The sequence below is a fragment of the Lepidochelys olivacea genome (assembly GCF_965140295.1).
Source record: "Lepidochelys olivacea isolate rLepOli2 genome assembly, chromosome: 27".
NCBI lineage: Eukaryota > Metazoa > Chordata > Testudines > Cheloniidae > Lepidochelys > Lepidochelys olivacea.
Genome location: NC_140437.1, coordinates 15,436,445 through 15,452,035, shown reverse-complemented (window position 1 = coordinate 15,452,035; position 15,591 = coordinate 15,436,445). Strand labels below are relative to the sequence as shown.

The window sequence follows — 15,591 nt, the reverse complement described above, 5'->3', positions numbered from 1 at the left end:
GGGTAAGACTAACGCACACACATGTGCAAATGTCCATGTACAGACATGCCCACGGACAGCCACTCACACAGAAATACACCCCCTCCACACACTCAGACGCCCCCAGAAGCAGAGAGACACCTCACCCCCCAACAAACACACGCACACATGCGATTTGTTTGCACTCAACATGTCTGTGGCGAGGCCCCCAGCGTTCCTGTCCCCGTTTCCGAAAGCCGGGCAATACACTGTATTCCAGGGTTAATAATTCATCATTCATTCCAGTGGGTTGATTTGTCTGTTAGGTCGCCAGAGGCCCGAACCCCAAATTCAGATCCGGGTTCAGATTCCAGCCTCCCCCTGGGGTTCTGATCCAGGCCTTGGACTGGGTCCCATTTCTAGGATTACTGGGATTGTTATGAACCTCTCTCTAACCCAATGAAAGCCGCAGGATCGGCTCCATTTCCCAGCCATCAAAGCCGCGAATGCTGTGAATCACAGCAGGGAAATGCGCTCGGAGCAACGGACATCACATTAAATCCATCTCCGGGGAGTTCAGACGCCACGTCCGCAACATGCCTCGAAGGTTTGCAGCACAGGGCAGCGAGCACAGGGCAACAGGGGCACTGCCTGGGGTGGATGGGGCTGGAGCGTGACCTGACCCCACAGCTCCTTTTCCTCTACCCCCGGCAGCTGTTGGAGCAGACGTGAGACTCAGAGAGCAGGTGCTGTGTTTGCCATGGCCCAATCCTTCCCCACTGGAGTCAATGAGATGGGAGCCAGCTCACAGCCCAGGCAGCTGCTTGGCAATTACACGGCACGTCTTCCCCGCTAACGAGGCCGACAGGTGCTGGGTAAACCCCTGAGAGGCTGACTGCCCTGAGAACAGCCACAGTCCTGCAATGAAGGAGAAACCCCAATAGAGGAGACAGCTCCCCCCTACAACAGCGAGTGACAGGCATGTGACAGCAACAAAGCACCAACCAACCGTTAGCTCACCCTTGGAGGCAAGTCGGCATCAACAGCCACAGATGGGGAAACTGAGGCACAAAGGTGCACACAGACACTTAGGGTGGCAGGGTGAGAAGTCAGGGAGTCCTGGCTCCCAGGCCATATGCAGTCCACTGGTGCTGATCAGTGCTAGGGCAAGCCAGTCCCAGGCACCACCCGGTCGGGAGATCCCAGAGCTCTGCATACATGTGTCAGAGCAGGCCATATCTTCGTGCCGGTGTCATGGTGCCCACCTTCCCCCTGAGGTGGTGAAGCAGGGGCATTGCTTGGCTGCCCAGGAAGGGGGGGGGGCGCTGCTGCGTGGCACCAACCCTTTCATGCCAAGCGGAGTGGGGACAGAGTCTGGAACTGCCTGTGTGGAAGTGCATTTTGCTGTCCAGAGAGCCAGCCTAAGGCAGGCCTCTGGGGATCCCCAGCATCTTGGCCCCCAGGCTAGGTGATGACATTCCTCCAGCAGCTGCTTTCCCAGTCCCCTGGCTTGCTGCCCAGGGCTGCTCGGAGGACAGCGTTCCCAGCGCCTGGCTGCAGCCAGCCAAGATCTGCCCTGGCCCCATTACACCCCACGCCCCGCCTCTGAGCCCTCCTGCTGGCTTTTCTTCACCAGGGGCTGCAGCTGAGCCTGGGGCAGGGGACTTGTGGCCGTTCCCACGGGCTCGCCCAGCCCAAACTCCTGGGGAGACTCGGCTCGGGGGCAGCACCCAAGCCCTGTGCTTTGGCTAAATCAAGAGCCCCCAGCACAGAGGCCACAATGCCTCATCGCCCTCCACAGTGCCTCAGTTTCCCCAGGAGGCAGCACACCCACCTTGCTCTCTTTGGCCATGCAGCAGGTTTCCCGCTTGGCTTCCCTGCCTGCTCCTGCTTTCTCCTGGCTCTGGGGCTGGCTTGGCCCCTGACCGGGCAGTCAGCCCACCCCCTGCCCTGTCTCCGCACTGGCTCTCGGCTCTGCTCACAGAAGCCAGGTGGCCCCTCTTCCCGAGCAACTGGCACATGGGCACCATTCCCGGGAGCGCAGGGCCTGTTGGGTTGGCACATGGAGAACGTTTGTGGCTCCAGGCTGAGCCCAGCCACCCTCCCACCCCTTGGGAGTGGCTGCGTGGCTTCAGGAGTTGGGGGGGCCCACGGGAGGAGGAGCTGAGGTGGGTAAACAGGAGCGAGAGGCCAAGAGCAGGTCTGGCAGTGCCCGGGTGGCCCCTCAGAGCCGGGTGTGGCTCGTGTTTCTGCTGGGAAAGGCTGGTTCCCATGGGTGGAGCTGAGTCAGGGCTGGGTTACGGAAAAGTACCAGGAGCCAGGAGGCAGCAAGGGCCCATCAGGCTGCGTTAGCATCTCCAGCCTGGGCTGGGAATTTTCCATCATCTCATGTCACATCGCATTGATATTTACTTCCACTCATAGGACAGGGGAAGCAAAGCCACAGGGAGGCTCGTTCGGTCTCAGCAGCTGCTTGGAGGGCGGCTCCCGGAGGGGCTGGCGTGACGGGTGCAGCAGGTCTGTGGCCGGGGTCTGGAGCTGGGCTGGAGCTCGGAAGCCACTCACCAGGCTGGAGCATCCCTTGGTCGGCCATCGACCTCATGGAGCCAGGTGATCTTGGTAACGGGGACGGGGGTGGGAGGCTGGTCAGAGTCACTGGGCATGATATGCACTGCGCTGGGCGCCATCAATGTCCCTCCAGGAACACCGGGCCCCGTACGCACTGGGTGTGATACATCCCCTGCCAGTGTCTCTCCAGTGCACGCCCCGGCCTGAGGCCAGAGGCACTGGGCACTCTGCCTGGGGTACCCCACTGGGCACCGCAGCCAACCACTGCAGAATAACCTGACAGATCTCCAGCCCCTTGCACCCTCCCTTCCCCCCTATAACTCCAGCCAGACAAAGCGGGAAGCCCTGAAACCAATCCATTTGGAGCTCTCTTTCTTTTTTCCAATTGTCATGCAAATGATCCCAGTTAGTGCTGGCCAATCCCAGCCAGAGCCTAGGAAAACCCATCCTGAGACAGAGAAATCAGAAAAGCCCTGCGGACTGCTAGCGTGGTGAAGGCCTGTGTGGGGCAGAACCGGGGTGAGAAGTTTAAGGGAGAGATCCCAGCGCTGCAAAAAGAAGCAGGACCAAGCGAGTGTGTGTCCCCCCCCATTAATGGTGCAGATCACGAGGGATCTAGGGCTCTCGGTTTCCAGCCACACCACACAGCGTGGGGGGCTAGGATTTCAGGCCAATACATTGAGCACCAACAAAAGAAAGCACGGCTCTGTTCTGTGCACTCCGCTGCAGGGAGAGGTCACTGACACAGATCCCAACCAGCGGCTCTCCAGCTATTAATAACATCTATCGCCCCACAAGACAGGGCCAGCTCACAGGGAAGCAGATCTCAGGCTTCAGGACACAAGGGGTCAGGAAGGAACTGATGCTCCAGCCATGTGCCCCGCTGTGCCTTTGGCCAGGTGCATTGTGGGTTGTTGGGGCAGAGGGAAGGGCTGCCTTCCACAGCAACAGCACTCGCCGACTGCTAGCGTCTGGGGGAAGCAGGAGATGGGCCCATTGGTCTGATCCAGAGCAGCAGGGACGGGGGGATACCAGGGTAAATGGGCCCTTGGTTGGCTCCAGGGGAGCAGGGGTGGGATCCTGGGGTAGATGGGCCCAGTGGTTGGCTCTGGGCAGTAGGGGTGGGATACCGGGGTAGATGGGCCCATTAGTTGGCTCTGGGGCAGCAGGTGCACGGCCCTTTGGATCTTGCAAGGGCAGCGCTATGAGGCAGCATAGGGATTCCTCCGTTTGCAGCACCGAGCACACACCTGCCCACCCACCTCACCGGCACCCACCCACAAGCCCCCTGTGGTTTGGGCCCCTCTCCTCCCCAGCCACCCTGGCTGACAGATTGGGAGCAGCTGTGGCTGGAGCTGGCCCCTGGCCAGGGCTCTGGGCTGCGCTGGGGCCCTCCTCTCACCTGGGGGCAGCTGGGAAGCGTCCCGACCTGTCAGGATGCATCACACTCAGGGCTCCGGCCAGGCAGGGACAAGCACGTCTCTGCCCGGCTACAGCCAGGGGCTGGGAACAGAGACCTCAGCCTCGTGCTGGGCTCAGAGTGGGGAGCGCTGGGAGTGGAGACAGCCCCTGCCCTCACAGGGGGGCTTATCCACAGGGCAGGGCTGTACCCCCTCCTCCCAGCTCCAGCCTGGAACGTGCCCCAGCTGGAGACGCAGCCCCCCGGCTCTTCTGCACCTGGGCACCACAAGCCAGCACTGACTGGGAGGGGAGTAGGGTGGGGTGGGACAGGGCCCTAACCTGCTCTCTAGCACCCCACTGGGGCAAGTGCTGATGCCGAGAGGAGAGCACCTCCTCTGGCTCCCCCTTTCCCTCAGCACAGCACTGGCTAAAGCTGCACTGGGGCATTAGGGCCCGCACTGACTGCCAGGGGAGAGCGCCCCCTACTGAGCCCACAGTGCCCCCCTGCACTGCGCTGGGGCAGTGGGGCCAGCACTGGCTGCAAGGAGAGGTTTTCCTTGGAGCTCTCCCCACTCAAGGACTCTCCGTGGCCCGGCCTGCTTGCGAGTTCAGCCCAGATCCCAGCCCCCCAAGAGCAAACACCAGGAGCTGGGCAAAACCAGCTTAAAAAGCATGACAACCTGAAAGCATTTCAGTTCCTAGCATGAGCCGCCTTTAAAAGGGAAAAGAATCCGACCATGGAAGCAAACAAAGGCTGGAATAATGGCAGCATGTTCACTGGGTGATCTCCACTCCCTATGGTGCAGAGGGGCCATGCCGGACCACCTGCAGTTGCATAAGGGGGCTGGGGAGCGAATTTCCTTCTGCCCAGAGCCACTCCGTTTGCTCACCAAGGGCTTCTGAGAAGGAAGATGGGGAGGGGTGGGTGTTGTCAGTGAATGTTGTTACCCTTTGTATTATTGTAGGGCCTACAGGACCCTTGCAGGTCCAGCCTCCCTGTGCGCCAGGCACTGTACATGGCCACAGGAAGGGTCTGAGGGTTGTTTGGAGTTATGCACTTGCCCTACAGGTTTGGCTCTTCGGAGCCATTGACACTGGGTAGACACGCAGCAGAACCATGGGTGGCAGGTTGGGCTAGCTACCTGCATACGTACCCAGGGGTCTGGGGAAGGTTTGTTCTCGGGTGCACCTGGCTAGGCCAGCTAGGACACATGCTCCCAGCTGCTGTGTAGACGTGCCCTTAGAGGCACAAGTAGAGCGAAGCCAGTGGCCTCAGCCCCGTTTCCTCACACCAACCCTGCAGGGCTGTGCAGCTGTCCCTCAGGGCGACAGGGATGAGGGGCTAGGGGGAGACACCCTGCTACCTGCCCGTGCCACCCCCGGCCCCGCTCAGCCAACGCACCTCGCTCCTCGCCGGGCTGGAGCGTGGCACCAGCGAAGGGTTAAACGGCCAAGCCAGCCCCTGCAGCCCGAGCTGGGAAGGTGCCAGAGCAAGGGAGGACAGGACCGTTTCCAAACCACTAAGCAAATGCCAGGCCCATTTGCATTAGCCGCAAAGTGCGGCCCCCCTCAGAGCTGCCCGTTACAGGAGAGCGGAGCACTTCCCTGACACATGGGGGGGGGGTTTACATGCGTGGATGTGCCCAGAAAGCCGCTCCAGCCTTTGCCTCTCCCCACACGATTGCCTGGTGGAGCTGCTGAGACCAGAGACCCCCAGCTCCCCATGCACCCCTCCAGACGCACATCTCACCCCCCCTGCCCCTATGCCTAGCCCACCTCCACACACCCCAGCCTCACCACATCCTCCAGCCCTGCACCCTCCCATCTCCTCCCCACGCCCCTATGCACCCCCCCACCTCACATGCCCACCATACACACTGACAGACAAGTGTTCCCCTCTCTCTCACACCCACCCCATGATCCCAGCCCTAGCCCCCACCCCCTTGCCTTATCTCCACCCCCCCACAGTATTCTTGTCCCCATAACCCCCCCACCCCAGGCCCCCATCCTCCTCCCCTCATCACTGGCTACTTCTGCTCATTCACATCCAGGCTTTAAGAAGAGTTGCTTGGCATTAACCCTTTCCCCACACTGACACTACCAGTTCTGGGGGAAGCGGCCAGCAAGGCATTCGTTAATGTTAACCCTTACCCCCACCCCTAATCCAGCCTCATTCATCTCAAAGCCCCTTCCACCCTGGCAAGCCCCACTCCACCAGAGGCCCCACATTGCCCTGCCCCCAAACCCCCACCCACCAGATATAGCCATCCTTCACTTCCTGTCCCAAACAGCCAAGCACCATTGCTGTGCACTGTTTGCGAGCTGCCCTGTTCCACACCAGAGAAGGCTGCATTTCAACCCTGGGGGAAGCAATTCCTGCATATCCAGCCCCATATGCAGTATTGGGAGGCTGGAGCACGCAACGTCCTCCCAGGTACTGCCTCTCGGGCTGGGCAATGCCCTGGAGAATACCTCCCTGCCACTGGCCCACATGCAAATTGACAGCTGGCCAAAGCCCTGAGGCCCTCACTTGAAGCAGACCGCTGGGGGTAGGGGACAGCCCCGGTCTGGGATGATAGAGGGCACGGCTGTGGGTCAGGCTGGAGGAGCATCAGCTCTGCACTTCTGCATCTGTACCAGGGGGCAGGAGGTAGTCTTCCCTCCAAGGGTGACCAGACAGCCTACTAGAGCCTATGACTTATATAGGCACCTATACCACCCCCACAAAAGAAAAGTGTCCTGATTTTTCACACTTGCTGTCTGCTCACCCTATGCTGGCCCACGGGTGGAGAATTCACACCCTAGGGGTAGCACTTTATCCCCTGCCAGCACTGAGCCAGGGCTGCTCATTTTCCCCTGCCAAAGGGGGCAGGGGGGACGGACAAGCCCTGCCTAGGGGAAGGGGGGCTGGGAAGAAGAGCAGGGCCCAGAAAGATGAGAGCAGCTGGGGCTGGGAGGCTGGTACAGCACAAGGCCCAGATTAAGGGCAGGTCCCCTCCCTGTGACAGCTGAGTCAGAGGCAGCCGCCCCCACGGCACTGAGTCACCTGCCTGGGGAACGCTGGAGGGGGTAGGCAGGGGGAGGAAACAGACAATGCCCCCACTACCTCTTGCTCCTGCTCTGGGCAGGGAGGGGGGGGGGGGAAGGAGAAGAGAACTTGGCCTACACCTACTGCCCCCCTGGAGACAGACCCCTCATCCCTGGAGGGGGCAGGAGGCTGCAGCTAGCAGGGCCCTGCAGCCAGCTCAGCCTGGGCAGCGTGAGCTGATCGCAGACCCTTGCTACATGGGGGGCAACAACGCCCGCACCAGTCCCACAATGGCCCCTTCAAGGCAGCTCAGAGTCCTTCCATGGGCCCCTCAGCTGCCCTTTGGGGCTGAACACAGCAGAGCCCCAGCTTAATGGGGGCTCCCTGTTTGCACCAAGGCTTCCTCTGAGTGCCAGCCTGGCCCACCCCCTCACATTGCTCAGTGAGGAGGAGTCCCGGGCTAGCCCCTGCAATGCACGTGGCCCTCCTAAGGTGGGGAGCAATGCTGGGCACCTCACCCCCCCTCCACTAACCCTGCACTCACTGCTCAGCAAATGAGCATTCAGGGCAGCGCTGTTTGCTGGGCACTCCCAGGACTACCCCCCTCAACTCCCCCCACCCCACACTCAGGGTCTGAGCCAGCCGGCTCCATGCACCAGCCCAGAGAGGGCACAGGAGGGGGCATGAGACAGCTCACCCACGCTGTGAGCAGGGGCTGTTCCCCACCCTGACAAAAAAGTCCCACCCCCCCAGGGCCTGTCCCCGGGGCTGGACAGTGAGGAGAGGCCTTGCTTGGTGGAGGGCCAGAGCTGGATCAACCACAGTCCACATCCCCCCCCACCCCACTGTGAATGCACCAGCAAGGCACCAGGCTGCCAGCCCCTCCCTACCCATAGAGCCCCTGCCATGGGGGGGGGCAGGGGGGGAGGCTACCTCCCACCCACACAGGGTCCCACTTCCCATGGGTGACCTACAGGGGGCTCTACCTGTGCAGCCTGCCCCCTCAGAGGCAGGAACTGGAGATCCCCAGAGGCTCAGGGGGTGGCAGGAGATGACCGGTCCCTGTACCATGGGCTCAGGAATGGCTGGAGGGGGAAGCGGATTCTAGCTCTGCTCCGTGACCGCCCCGCTCCCCAGTGCTTGGGGCTGGCTCTGGCCACAGCAGCCCCAGCGCCTGGTAACAGTTCCCAGGAAGAGCCCAAGGCAACCCCCCAGCCCTAGGAACACAGCGGGGGGGGCCCCCCCACAGTTAGCACCTCATGCCCCCTCCACCCCCAGCGGGCCCTGCGAGCCTACAGACCGGGTGGGGAAGAGGAGGAAAGGCCAGAGGAGACAAGGGCTCAGCTTTCCAGCAAGTGTTTATTGCTCAGTGTTTGGCCCACTTGTCACACCTGCAGGTGGGCACAGGCCAGGCATCCCCCAAACCCCGCCTGTCCTTGGAACACAACCCCCCTACAGACTTGCTGGGGTCAGGGACAGCCCTGCCCCCTGCTTAAACTCAATAGACACCCTCTGCTTGGCAGGAAAAAAACCCCAACGTAAAAGGGAGGTTCATTTGCCTGGACCAACCTCTTCCTGCCCCAGGGAGCTTCCCCTTCCACCCATTCCAGGGGGAAAAAGAATTAAAGCAAATACCAGCTGAAAGCCATGGACAGCCCAGCCTCTGAGCTCTGGGGGCCCCCCGCCTGGCACCAGGCAGCATCTCCCCGGGCTGGATGTTGTCTCTAGGCCACCTCCTGGGGCCCGGTGGCAGCTGGAAGAGGGCGCTGAGGTTCACCTCGGGCTCCACAGCGTGGCGGCAGGGGCGCTCGTTGAAGAGCCCCGACAGGTCGCTCTCCAGCTTGGCCTTGGCACGCAGGAGCGGCAAGGGGCCCAGGGCCGTTCTCGCCTGCCGGGAAGCCCAACCGGCTGCGCTTGAGCCGCACGTAGAGCTTCTGGCTGAAGAGCGGGCTCAGGTTCTCTTCCACCAGCACCTGCCGCTGGGTGCCCAGCCGCTGCTGGCTTTTCCTGCTGGGCCAGCAGCGCTGCGGCTGCAGAGAGGCCTGGGGGCTTATTCCCCCTCAGGGGCTCCCCCAGCACCCTGCCACCCCAAGCCCTATGCAGCCTTGCCTCGTTATAAGGCCCCCCGTGCTCCCCCAGCCTCTCCCCAACAAGCTTCTATTGCAACCACTGCCAGCAGAGAGCCGCACCCCCGGAGCGCTCAGGGCAGATGCCTCCCATGGCAGCCCCTGTGGTGGTTTGATGTTAGAGGGTCTTTCCTAGCTAACCCTGGGTTTGAGCCATTGGGGAGGGTCACACCCTACTTCCCACTGCAGTAGAAGACCCCCCTCCAGTTTGGGACCAGACCCCAGCTTCAGTGACAGATTTTGCTACTTCAGGAAGGGCCCGTGACTCACCCACTCCAGCATGGGCCAATTACCTTCAGTTTCTTCTTTGTGGGGTCATGGACCGTCAGGTGCCGGATTAGACTCTCCTGCCAAGGAAAGAGGAGTAAGTCACCGAGCACAAACCCCTGCCAGAGGGCCCCCCCCCCCAAATCCCTCTTATTCAAATATTTTAGGGTTGACTGGGTATTCTAGTGCAGTGCCTCATGGGGGTTTAGTTTCTCCTGATTCCTGTCTCATCTATGGGCCACGATCACCTGCTGGACTACATCTCTCATGATGCAACTGCTCCCCCAAACATGAGGGGGAAGATGGTGCATCATGGGAAATTTAGTCCACCCAGGGACCCCTGCCTGGAGAGGCCAATAGGAGCATGAGGAAATGGAACTACAACTCCCATGAGGCACTGTGACAGCATTTCCCAAGTTAAATATTTGGGGGGGGCGAGGGGGGGGGAATTGATTTTTTGCCAAATCAAAAAAATTGATCAAGTTAAAAAAGCTTCCTAGAACTTTCCCAGGGAAAAAAAAAGCCCATTTTCAGCCAGCTCCCTGCACAAACCCTTCTGCTACTGCTAGTAAAGATGCCTAGAGCCAGCTCTATGCCCCACAGCCCCCCCGCCGTTCAGCTCTATGCCCCCCCTTTCCCAGTGCCTAAAGACCCTGCTGCTTCCTCACCCGCATGGCGAAGGCCTTCTCGCAGCCAGCGAAGTAGCAATGATATTTCAGCAGCTTCAGATGCGCCGTCCGGATGTGGCTCTCCAGGTTGAAGACGGTGGTGAAAGAGGCCTGGCAGTCAGCTTTGGGGCACAGCCACCTGGGCTTCGGCAGCGCCCGCTTCTGCCAGCTGCGGAAGGACTTGTGCTGCCGCAGGCCGCCTGGCTTCTTGAAGAGCTTTGGACACAGCTGGGACTTGTACTCCGCTGGGCGGGAGAACACAGGCTGAGCCCCCAGACAGAACCAACACCCCAGCGCCCGGCTGCTTCCCAGGAGTTCTGGGGGATTCATACCCCTGCCCCAGAGAGGATGTGGAAACAGAGGAGGGCCACTTCCAAGTAACTTCTGTGGTGTGAGCTGGGAGCGGAGGGGTGGTTGGAGCCGGTCTCTGATGGGACAGGTTCTACTGGCTGGAGGGACACAGGACTAGCCCCAGACCAGTGTAACCAGTATCCGATGGCCCCCACAGAATCCAGAGCCCCAAGGAAGGGCAGAGGCAGCTGCGGAAAGCCCTCAAGAACCCCAGGAGGGCCATCAGTCAGAGGAGGAGGGGCAGGTTATGAAGAATCATAGAAGGTTAGTGTTGGAAGGGACCTCAGGAGGTCATCTAGTCCAACCCCCTGCTTGAAGCAGGACCAATCCCCAATTTTTGCACCAGATCCCTAAATGGCCCCCTCAAGGATTGAACTCACAACCCTGGGTTTAGCAGGCCAATGCTCAAACCACTGAGCCCATCTGGAGTACAGCAGGGGCAGGAGAAGAGGTAGGGCAGCCTTAGGACACAATTGTCTCCACTTGCCTGGGGGAGGAGGCCGATCCCACTCTTCGCTCCAGCCTCCCAAGCAAGGTGGAAGCACCACCAGGGGGGCATGGTGCAAGGATGCCAGGTGTGGCCAGGCTGGCCTGGACTGAAGGTCAGCAGGACACTGGGGTTTGACCTACCCCCAGGTCCTCCATCATTTGACTCCACTCTGAGTCACCCCCACAAGCCATTCGTGGCCCCCCCCCACCCCTACTGGTGATGCCCAGAGAAAGGGAGACCCTGACTAGGAGAGAAAGGAAGCCCTGGGCTTCTCAAGTCACATTTCCTCCCTAGCCACAGCCTGGAGAAGGAAGACCTCTCCACCACCACCTGCTGGGGCTGATAACGTGACCTCCCAGCCTGCCGATATTACAAGCTAGCCATGTTTGATTTGGGATGCCACCCATTCAGTGCTGGCCCAGCGAAATGCAGGCAGACTGGAGGGGAGGGGCTCCCCTACACCCCTGCCTTACCGGGGTGCTGCTGTAGGTGTTTCTGACGCTCCGTCCAGGTGGGCAAGACAGTTCCGCAGTCTGGCTTGGGGCACCAGTATCCTAGAAGAGGACACTGAGGGGGATCAGCAGGTGCAGAGATGCTGAACTGGGCTGGAAGGAGCCACCCCAGGACAACAGGAGTCTCCAGGTGGCTGCTGAGCCCGGCCTGCAGTACCGGTGCCCTGTGCTCAGAGCCGCTCTCCAGCGGGGCGCCTCCCACCACGGAGGTGCTGGTTCGCCTCCAGGCACTGGCATGCTGCGTCCGGGGGCGGCTGTGCCAGTGAGAAGCAGGAGCTCCAAAGGATGTCCCCATCCCAGCCTGGGGGCAAAGGTCCACTGCAGATGGGGAGCCAGAGACAGTCAAGTCAGCAGCCTCAGCTTCCCATTCAGCAGAGAGCTCCCAGCAGTTTAACAGGAGCCTGTCGACACCTGCGTCAGGGAATCAAACATCTGCTGGTGCCGTTTAGAGCATCCCGCATGGAAGGGAAAGTTTCTCTCTCATGCTAGCCATTTTCGGGCAGTTTGAACTGACCAGCGGCCCTGCAAACCCCAACCAGCTCCAGGGCTGCAAGGCCAGGCAGGGTCTGGGAACGCCCACGCTGGCTAGGCGGGGGTAACAAACCAGGCTCGGGGTCCCTGTAAGGGCAGAGGGGGAAATCGCTTCTGCGGGCCCATTGCACGGCCTCTGGGGAGGATCATTTCACACTTGTGCCAGGGGCTTTGCCGGGCCCTTTGCTAGTCTCCCCCCACTTCTTGCCATCTTACAAGCACAACCAGAGCCGTGACCTCTGGCGCCCTCATGTGTTCACGGAAGGAACAGACTCCCCCAGCTTCAGGAGACCCAGAATCTGGTCCTGCCCCCCAAGTCCCACTGTTCACAGCTTGGCTAACACTGAGTTGCCCCCCGCCCCATGCACCAAGAGAGGGGCACTGGGACGATCCCCACCCCCTCTCCCCTAGCCGTAGCTCCTGCTGCCAAGGCTCACCCCCCCCCCCCAAAATCAGGGTCACCGAACAGATGAAGACCCCGCCCCACAGAGGTGCTGCTCCAAGTCACTGTTCAGAGAAAGGGAGAGTCAGCCCAGAGAAGGGACTCTGTTGGCATCACACCCTATGCCTAGGGGGCTATCTGGGCTACCAGAGCGATGGCCCACCAGGCCCCCAGATTGAAAGGGGTGGCCCAGGCATCAGACCCAACAGGAGTCAGAGTCCAAGAGCCCATTCAAGCCAGTTGTGACCAGACCCCTATCTGCCCCCCTCCACCCCCCATCACGCACCAGCTGTTCTGCCTCACCCAACACCCCACCTCATTAACTCCTTGCCACCAGCAGGCACTACCTGGAAGGACTTCTCCGCACCATGCTGGGCCCTGCAGTGCTTGGGCAGGTGGTTCTCAGGCACAAAGGCAGATTTGCAGTCAGCATCCAAGCAGCTGGAGAAACGTGGAGACACGGCTGATAGACAGGGGTTAGCGCCAAGCCAAGCCCGATGGGGCCCAGGCTCAGCACAGCCCAGGCCAGTTAGCCAAAGGAAAGGGGTGTGTAGTCAAGAACATAAGGCAGGGACAGGTGCCCGGGGGGGGGGGGGGGAAGGAGAGAAGAGAAGCGGGGGCGTCTGGATACTTGACCTGCCCACAGCCTGGCCAGTTCAGTGGCAGGCAGCACAGCCTAGTGGGTAGGGTACTGGACTGGGAGTCAGGAGACCATGTTCTACTCCCAGCTCTGCCACTAGGCTGCTGTGTGGCCTCATGCAACTCCCTTCCCCTCTGTGTGCCTCAGTTTCCCTCTCCCTTGGTCAGTGGTGTCATTTACACTTATCTCCTCCAGGGCAGGGATTCTCACTGTGTTCGTGCAGCACCTGTCACAATGGGGCCCAGAGCTCAGTTTGGCACCAGGGCACTCCTACCTCCTGCTTCCCTCCCCAGAGGGCTCACCAGCCATGATGGGCTCATTGCTTCCCCGAGAGACCCGCTAGGGACCACCAAGGCCCATTAGACACCAGGGGAATTAGGGGGCCTGAGCAACAGGAGGGGAAGAGAGAGAAAGAAGACAAGCCACTTTCCCCAAGCCCCCCACCCTACCTGTTCAGCCTGGCATCACCCTGCTGCAGCTTGGGCATCTGCAGGGAGCTTCTGCGGTGGAATCGCTTGCCACAGCCGTCCTGGTCACCCAGCTGAGCCATCTGCAGAGACGTGCCTTTGTGAAGGACTGGCCACCCTCCCAGGCCCCTTCACACTCAGGGATGGGCCATGTACAATAATCAAGGAGGTAGGGGCAGAAGGATTAAAGGAGTCCCAAACAAACAAACAGCTTGTACGAGACACCCAATGCAGGAGGGCTGGTAGCCAGGCACTCAGTAGTCATGAGGTACATGCCACTCAAGAGTGACACAGCCCAGGCTCACAAAGGGTTAATCAGCATGTCTCCCCCCTGAGACAGCTCCACCTTATTAGATCTGTTACTTCTAGGATCAAGAGAAGTAGCCAACCCACCTGCTTTCAACCCCTGCTCAGGCAGGTCAGCCATAGGCTGACACAGGCAGCTCCGGTGCGCCTTTCCCCATGGAGAGCAGGTAACAGGCTCTTTGGAGCCATGGAGCAGGGCAGCCCTCTCCCCACCTTCCTAGAGGGGTGCAGGTCCCCTTCTTACCTCCCCCATGTGCACAGAAAGAGGATTCTGCAGCCTCCTCTCCTTGCTGAGCACAGCATCACACTCCTCATGGGGGCAGGCAAAGAGGTCAGAGGCCAAAACACCCCCCAGGGAGGTGCTGCGTCCCCCAGCCTCCTCCTGCAGCTTTGCCTCAGCCATAGGGGTTGGAGTTTTGCAGCACCCCTCTCTCTACCTGGAATACTCTATAGCCCCTCAGTTTGCTGCTGAGCTGCCATCTTTATACTCTCTGCCTCCCACGGGGGCTGCAGCTGACTCCCATCCCATCAATCAGGGGCTGAGGGGGGGAGCAGGGTTAATGTATCCACATCATTAGTGGAAAGCTGCCAGGGGTGGACCTGGGCTCAGCATCCCTAGGGCATTCTCCCTGCAGTAGGCTTGAAAGCAGAGGGCCTTGGGGGAAGCAGGTGTTTAGGTGGCTTGTTCTTATTAGCTTCAAGGGGAGTTAGGTGCTTTGCCTGCTTTTGAAACCCCCCCTAGGGACCACTCTGCACCTGTAGAAGCCCTAGCCCCAAGCTCCTGTGGGGGGAGAAGGGTCCAAAGCAGCATCCCTCCAAAACTGGCTCTGAGCAGCCCCACTGCTACACATAATCCAAACTCAGCCGGGGATCTAAATGGATCAAACCAACCCCAAGCACCTCCTGGTTCAAGGGGCTGGATTCTGAGTCAGGAATTCTCAGCTTGGGCCCATTTGTCATGATAAGGCAGCATGGTTAGTGGTGAAGGTGACTCAGGACAGCTGGGTCTAACCCTAGCTTTGCCACTGGCCTGCTTGGTGACCGCAGGCACGTTCCTTCCCTGCTGTGTGCCTCAGTTTCACTCCCCATAAAATGATGCTGACTTCCTTTGTAAAGGGCTCCCAGCTGTTGGCATGACAAGCCCTGCAGGTGTTGGGTAAATCCTCCTTCTGCTGTTTCTCTTCCTATCCGTTATCCACCTGGATGGTAAGGCCCTGATCCTCAAAGGTATTTAGGTGCCCAACTCCTATGGATTGATGGGAGTTAGGCACCTAAATACCTTCAAGGATCTCTGCTTGAGCTCTTGGGGGTACAGCTGGGCTCTCCCTGCAGTACCTAGCTCGACAGAGCTCCAGGTGCTACTGTAATATACATCATAGAGAGCAACCCTGGTAAACCTGCCAGCCCTGCACTCGTTTTGCTATGGAGACAGCGCCCTATGGGGAGGCTCGCCTGCCCCTTTGTGACATCAGGCTGGAGGGAGGGGGGGAGGTTGTATCCTGCTCTGCTGGCTGAGGATGAAGGAAGGGGCTGGGAAGCAGGTGCTTGGCAGTGAGATTGGGAGAGGGACAGAGAATCTGATCTACAGCAGCCCAGGGGTTAAAGGGACACATGGATTACAGTGCCTGGCGTTCCTCCCACCCTAGTGATCTGAGCACAGGCCCGGGAGCCAGGAATGCCTGGGTTCCATTCCTCCCTCTGACACTGATGCGCTGAGCGACTTGGGGGCTAGTAACACTGTGCCTCAGTTTCCCCACAGGGCTAGTAACTCTGGTTTGCTGTGGGCATTAATTAGTTCATTAACGGACAGAGGTTTACAGGTGCAAATGGCAGCAC

At 60.1% G+C, this 15,591-nt stretch overlaps 1 protein-coding gene across 1 annotated transcript; it reads right to left on the bottom strand.

Moving 5' to 3' along the window:
- Positions 1–763: 763 nt before the first annotated feature.
- Positions 764–14,158, bottom strand: LOC311513572 (transcription factor IIIA-like; the record flags this gene model as incomplete). The annotated part of the gene is given in 10 exon segments (XM_084615493.1): positions 764–876; positions 8,591–8,829; positions 8,831–8,985; positions 9,375–9,428; positions 10,017–10,261; positions 11,331–11,411; positions 11,572–11,687; positions 12,658–12,783; positions 13,432–13,532; positions 14,000–14,158. Coding segments are annotated over 10 exon segments (1,389 nt in total).
- Positions 14,159–15,591: the final 1,433 nt, after the last annotated feature.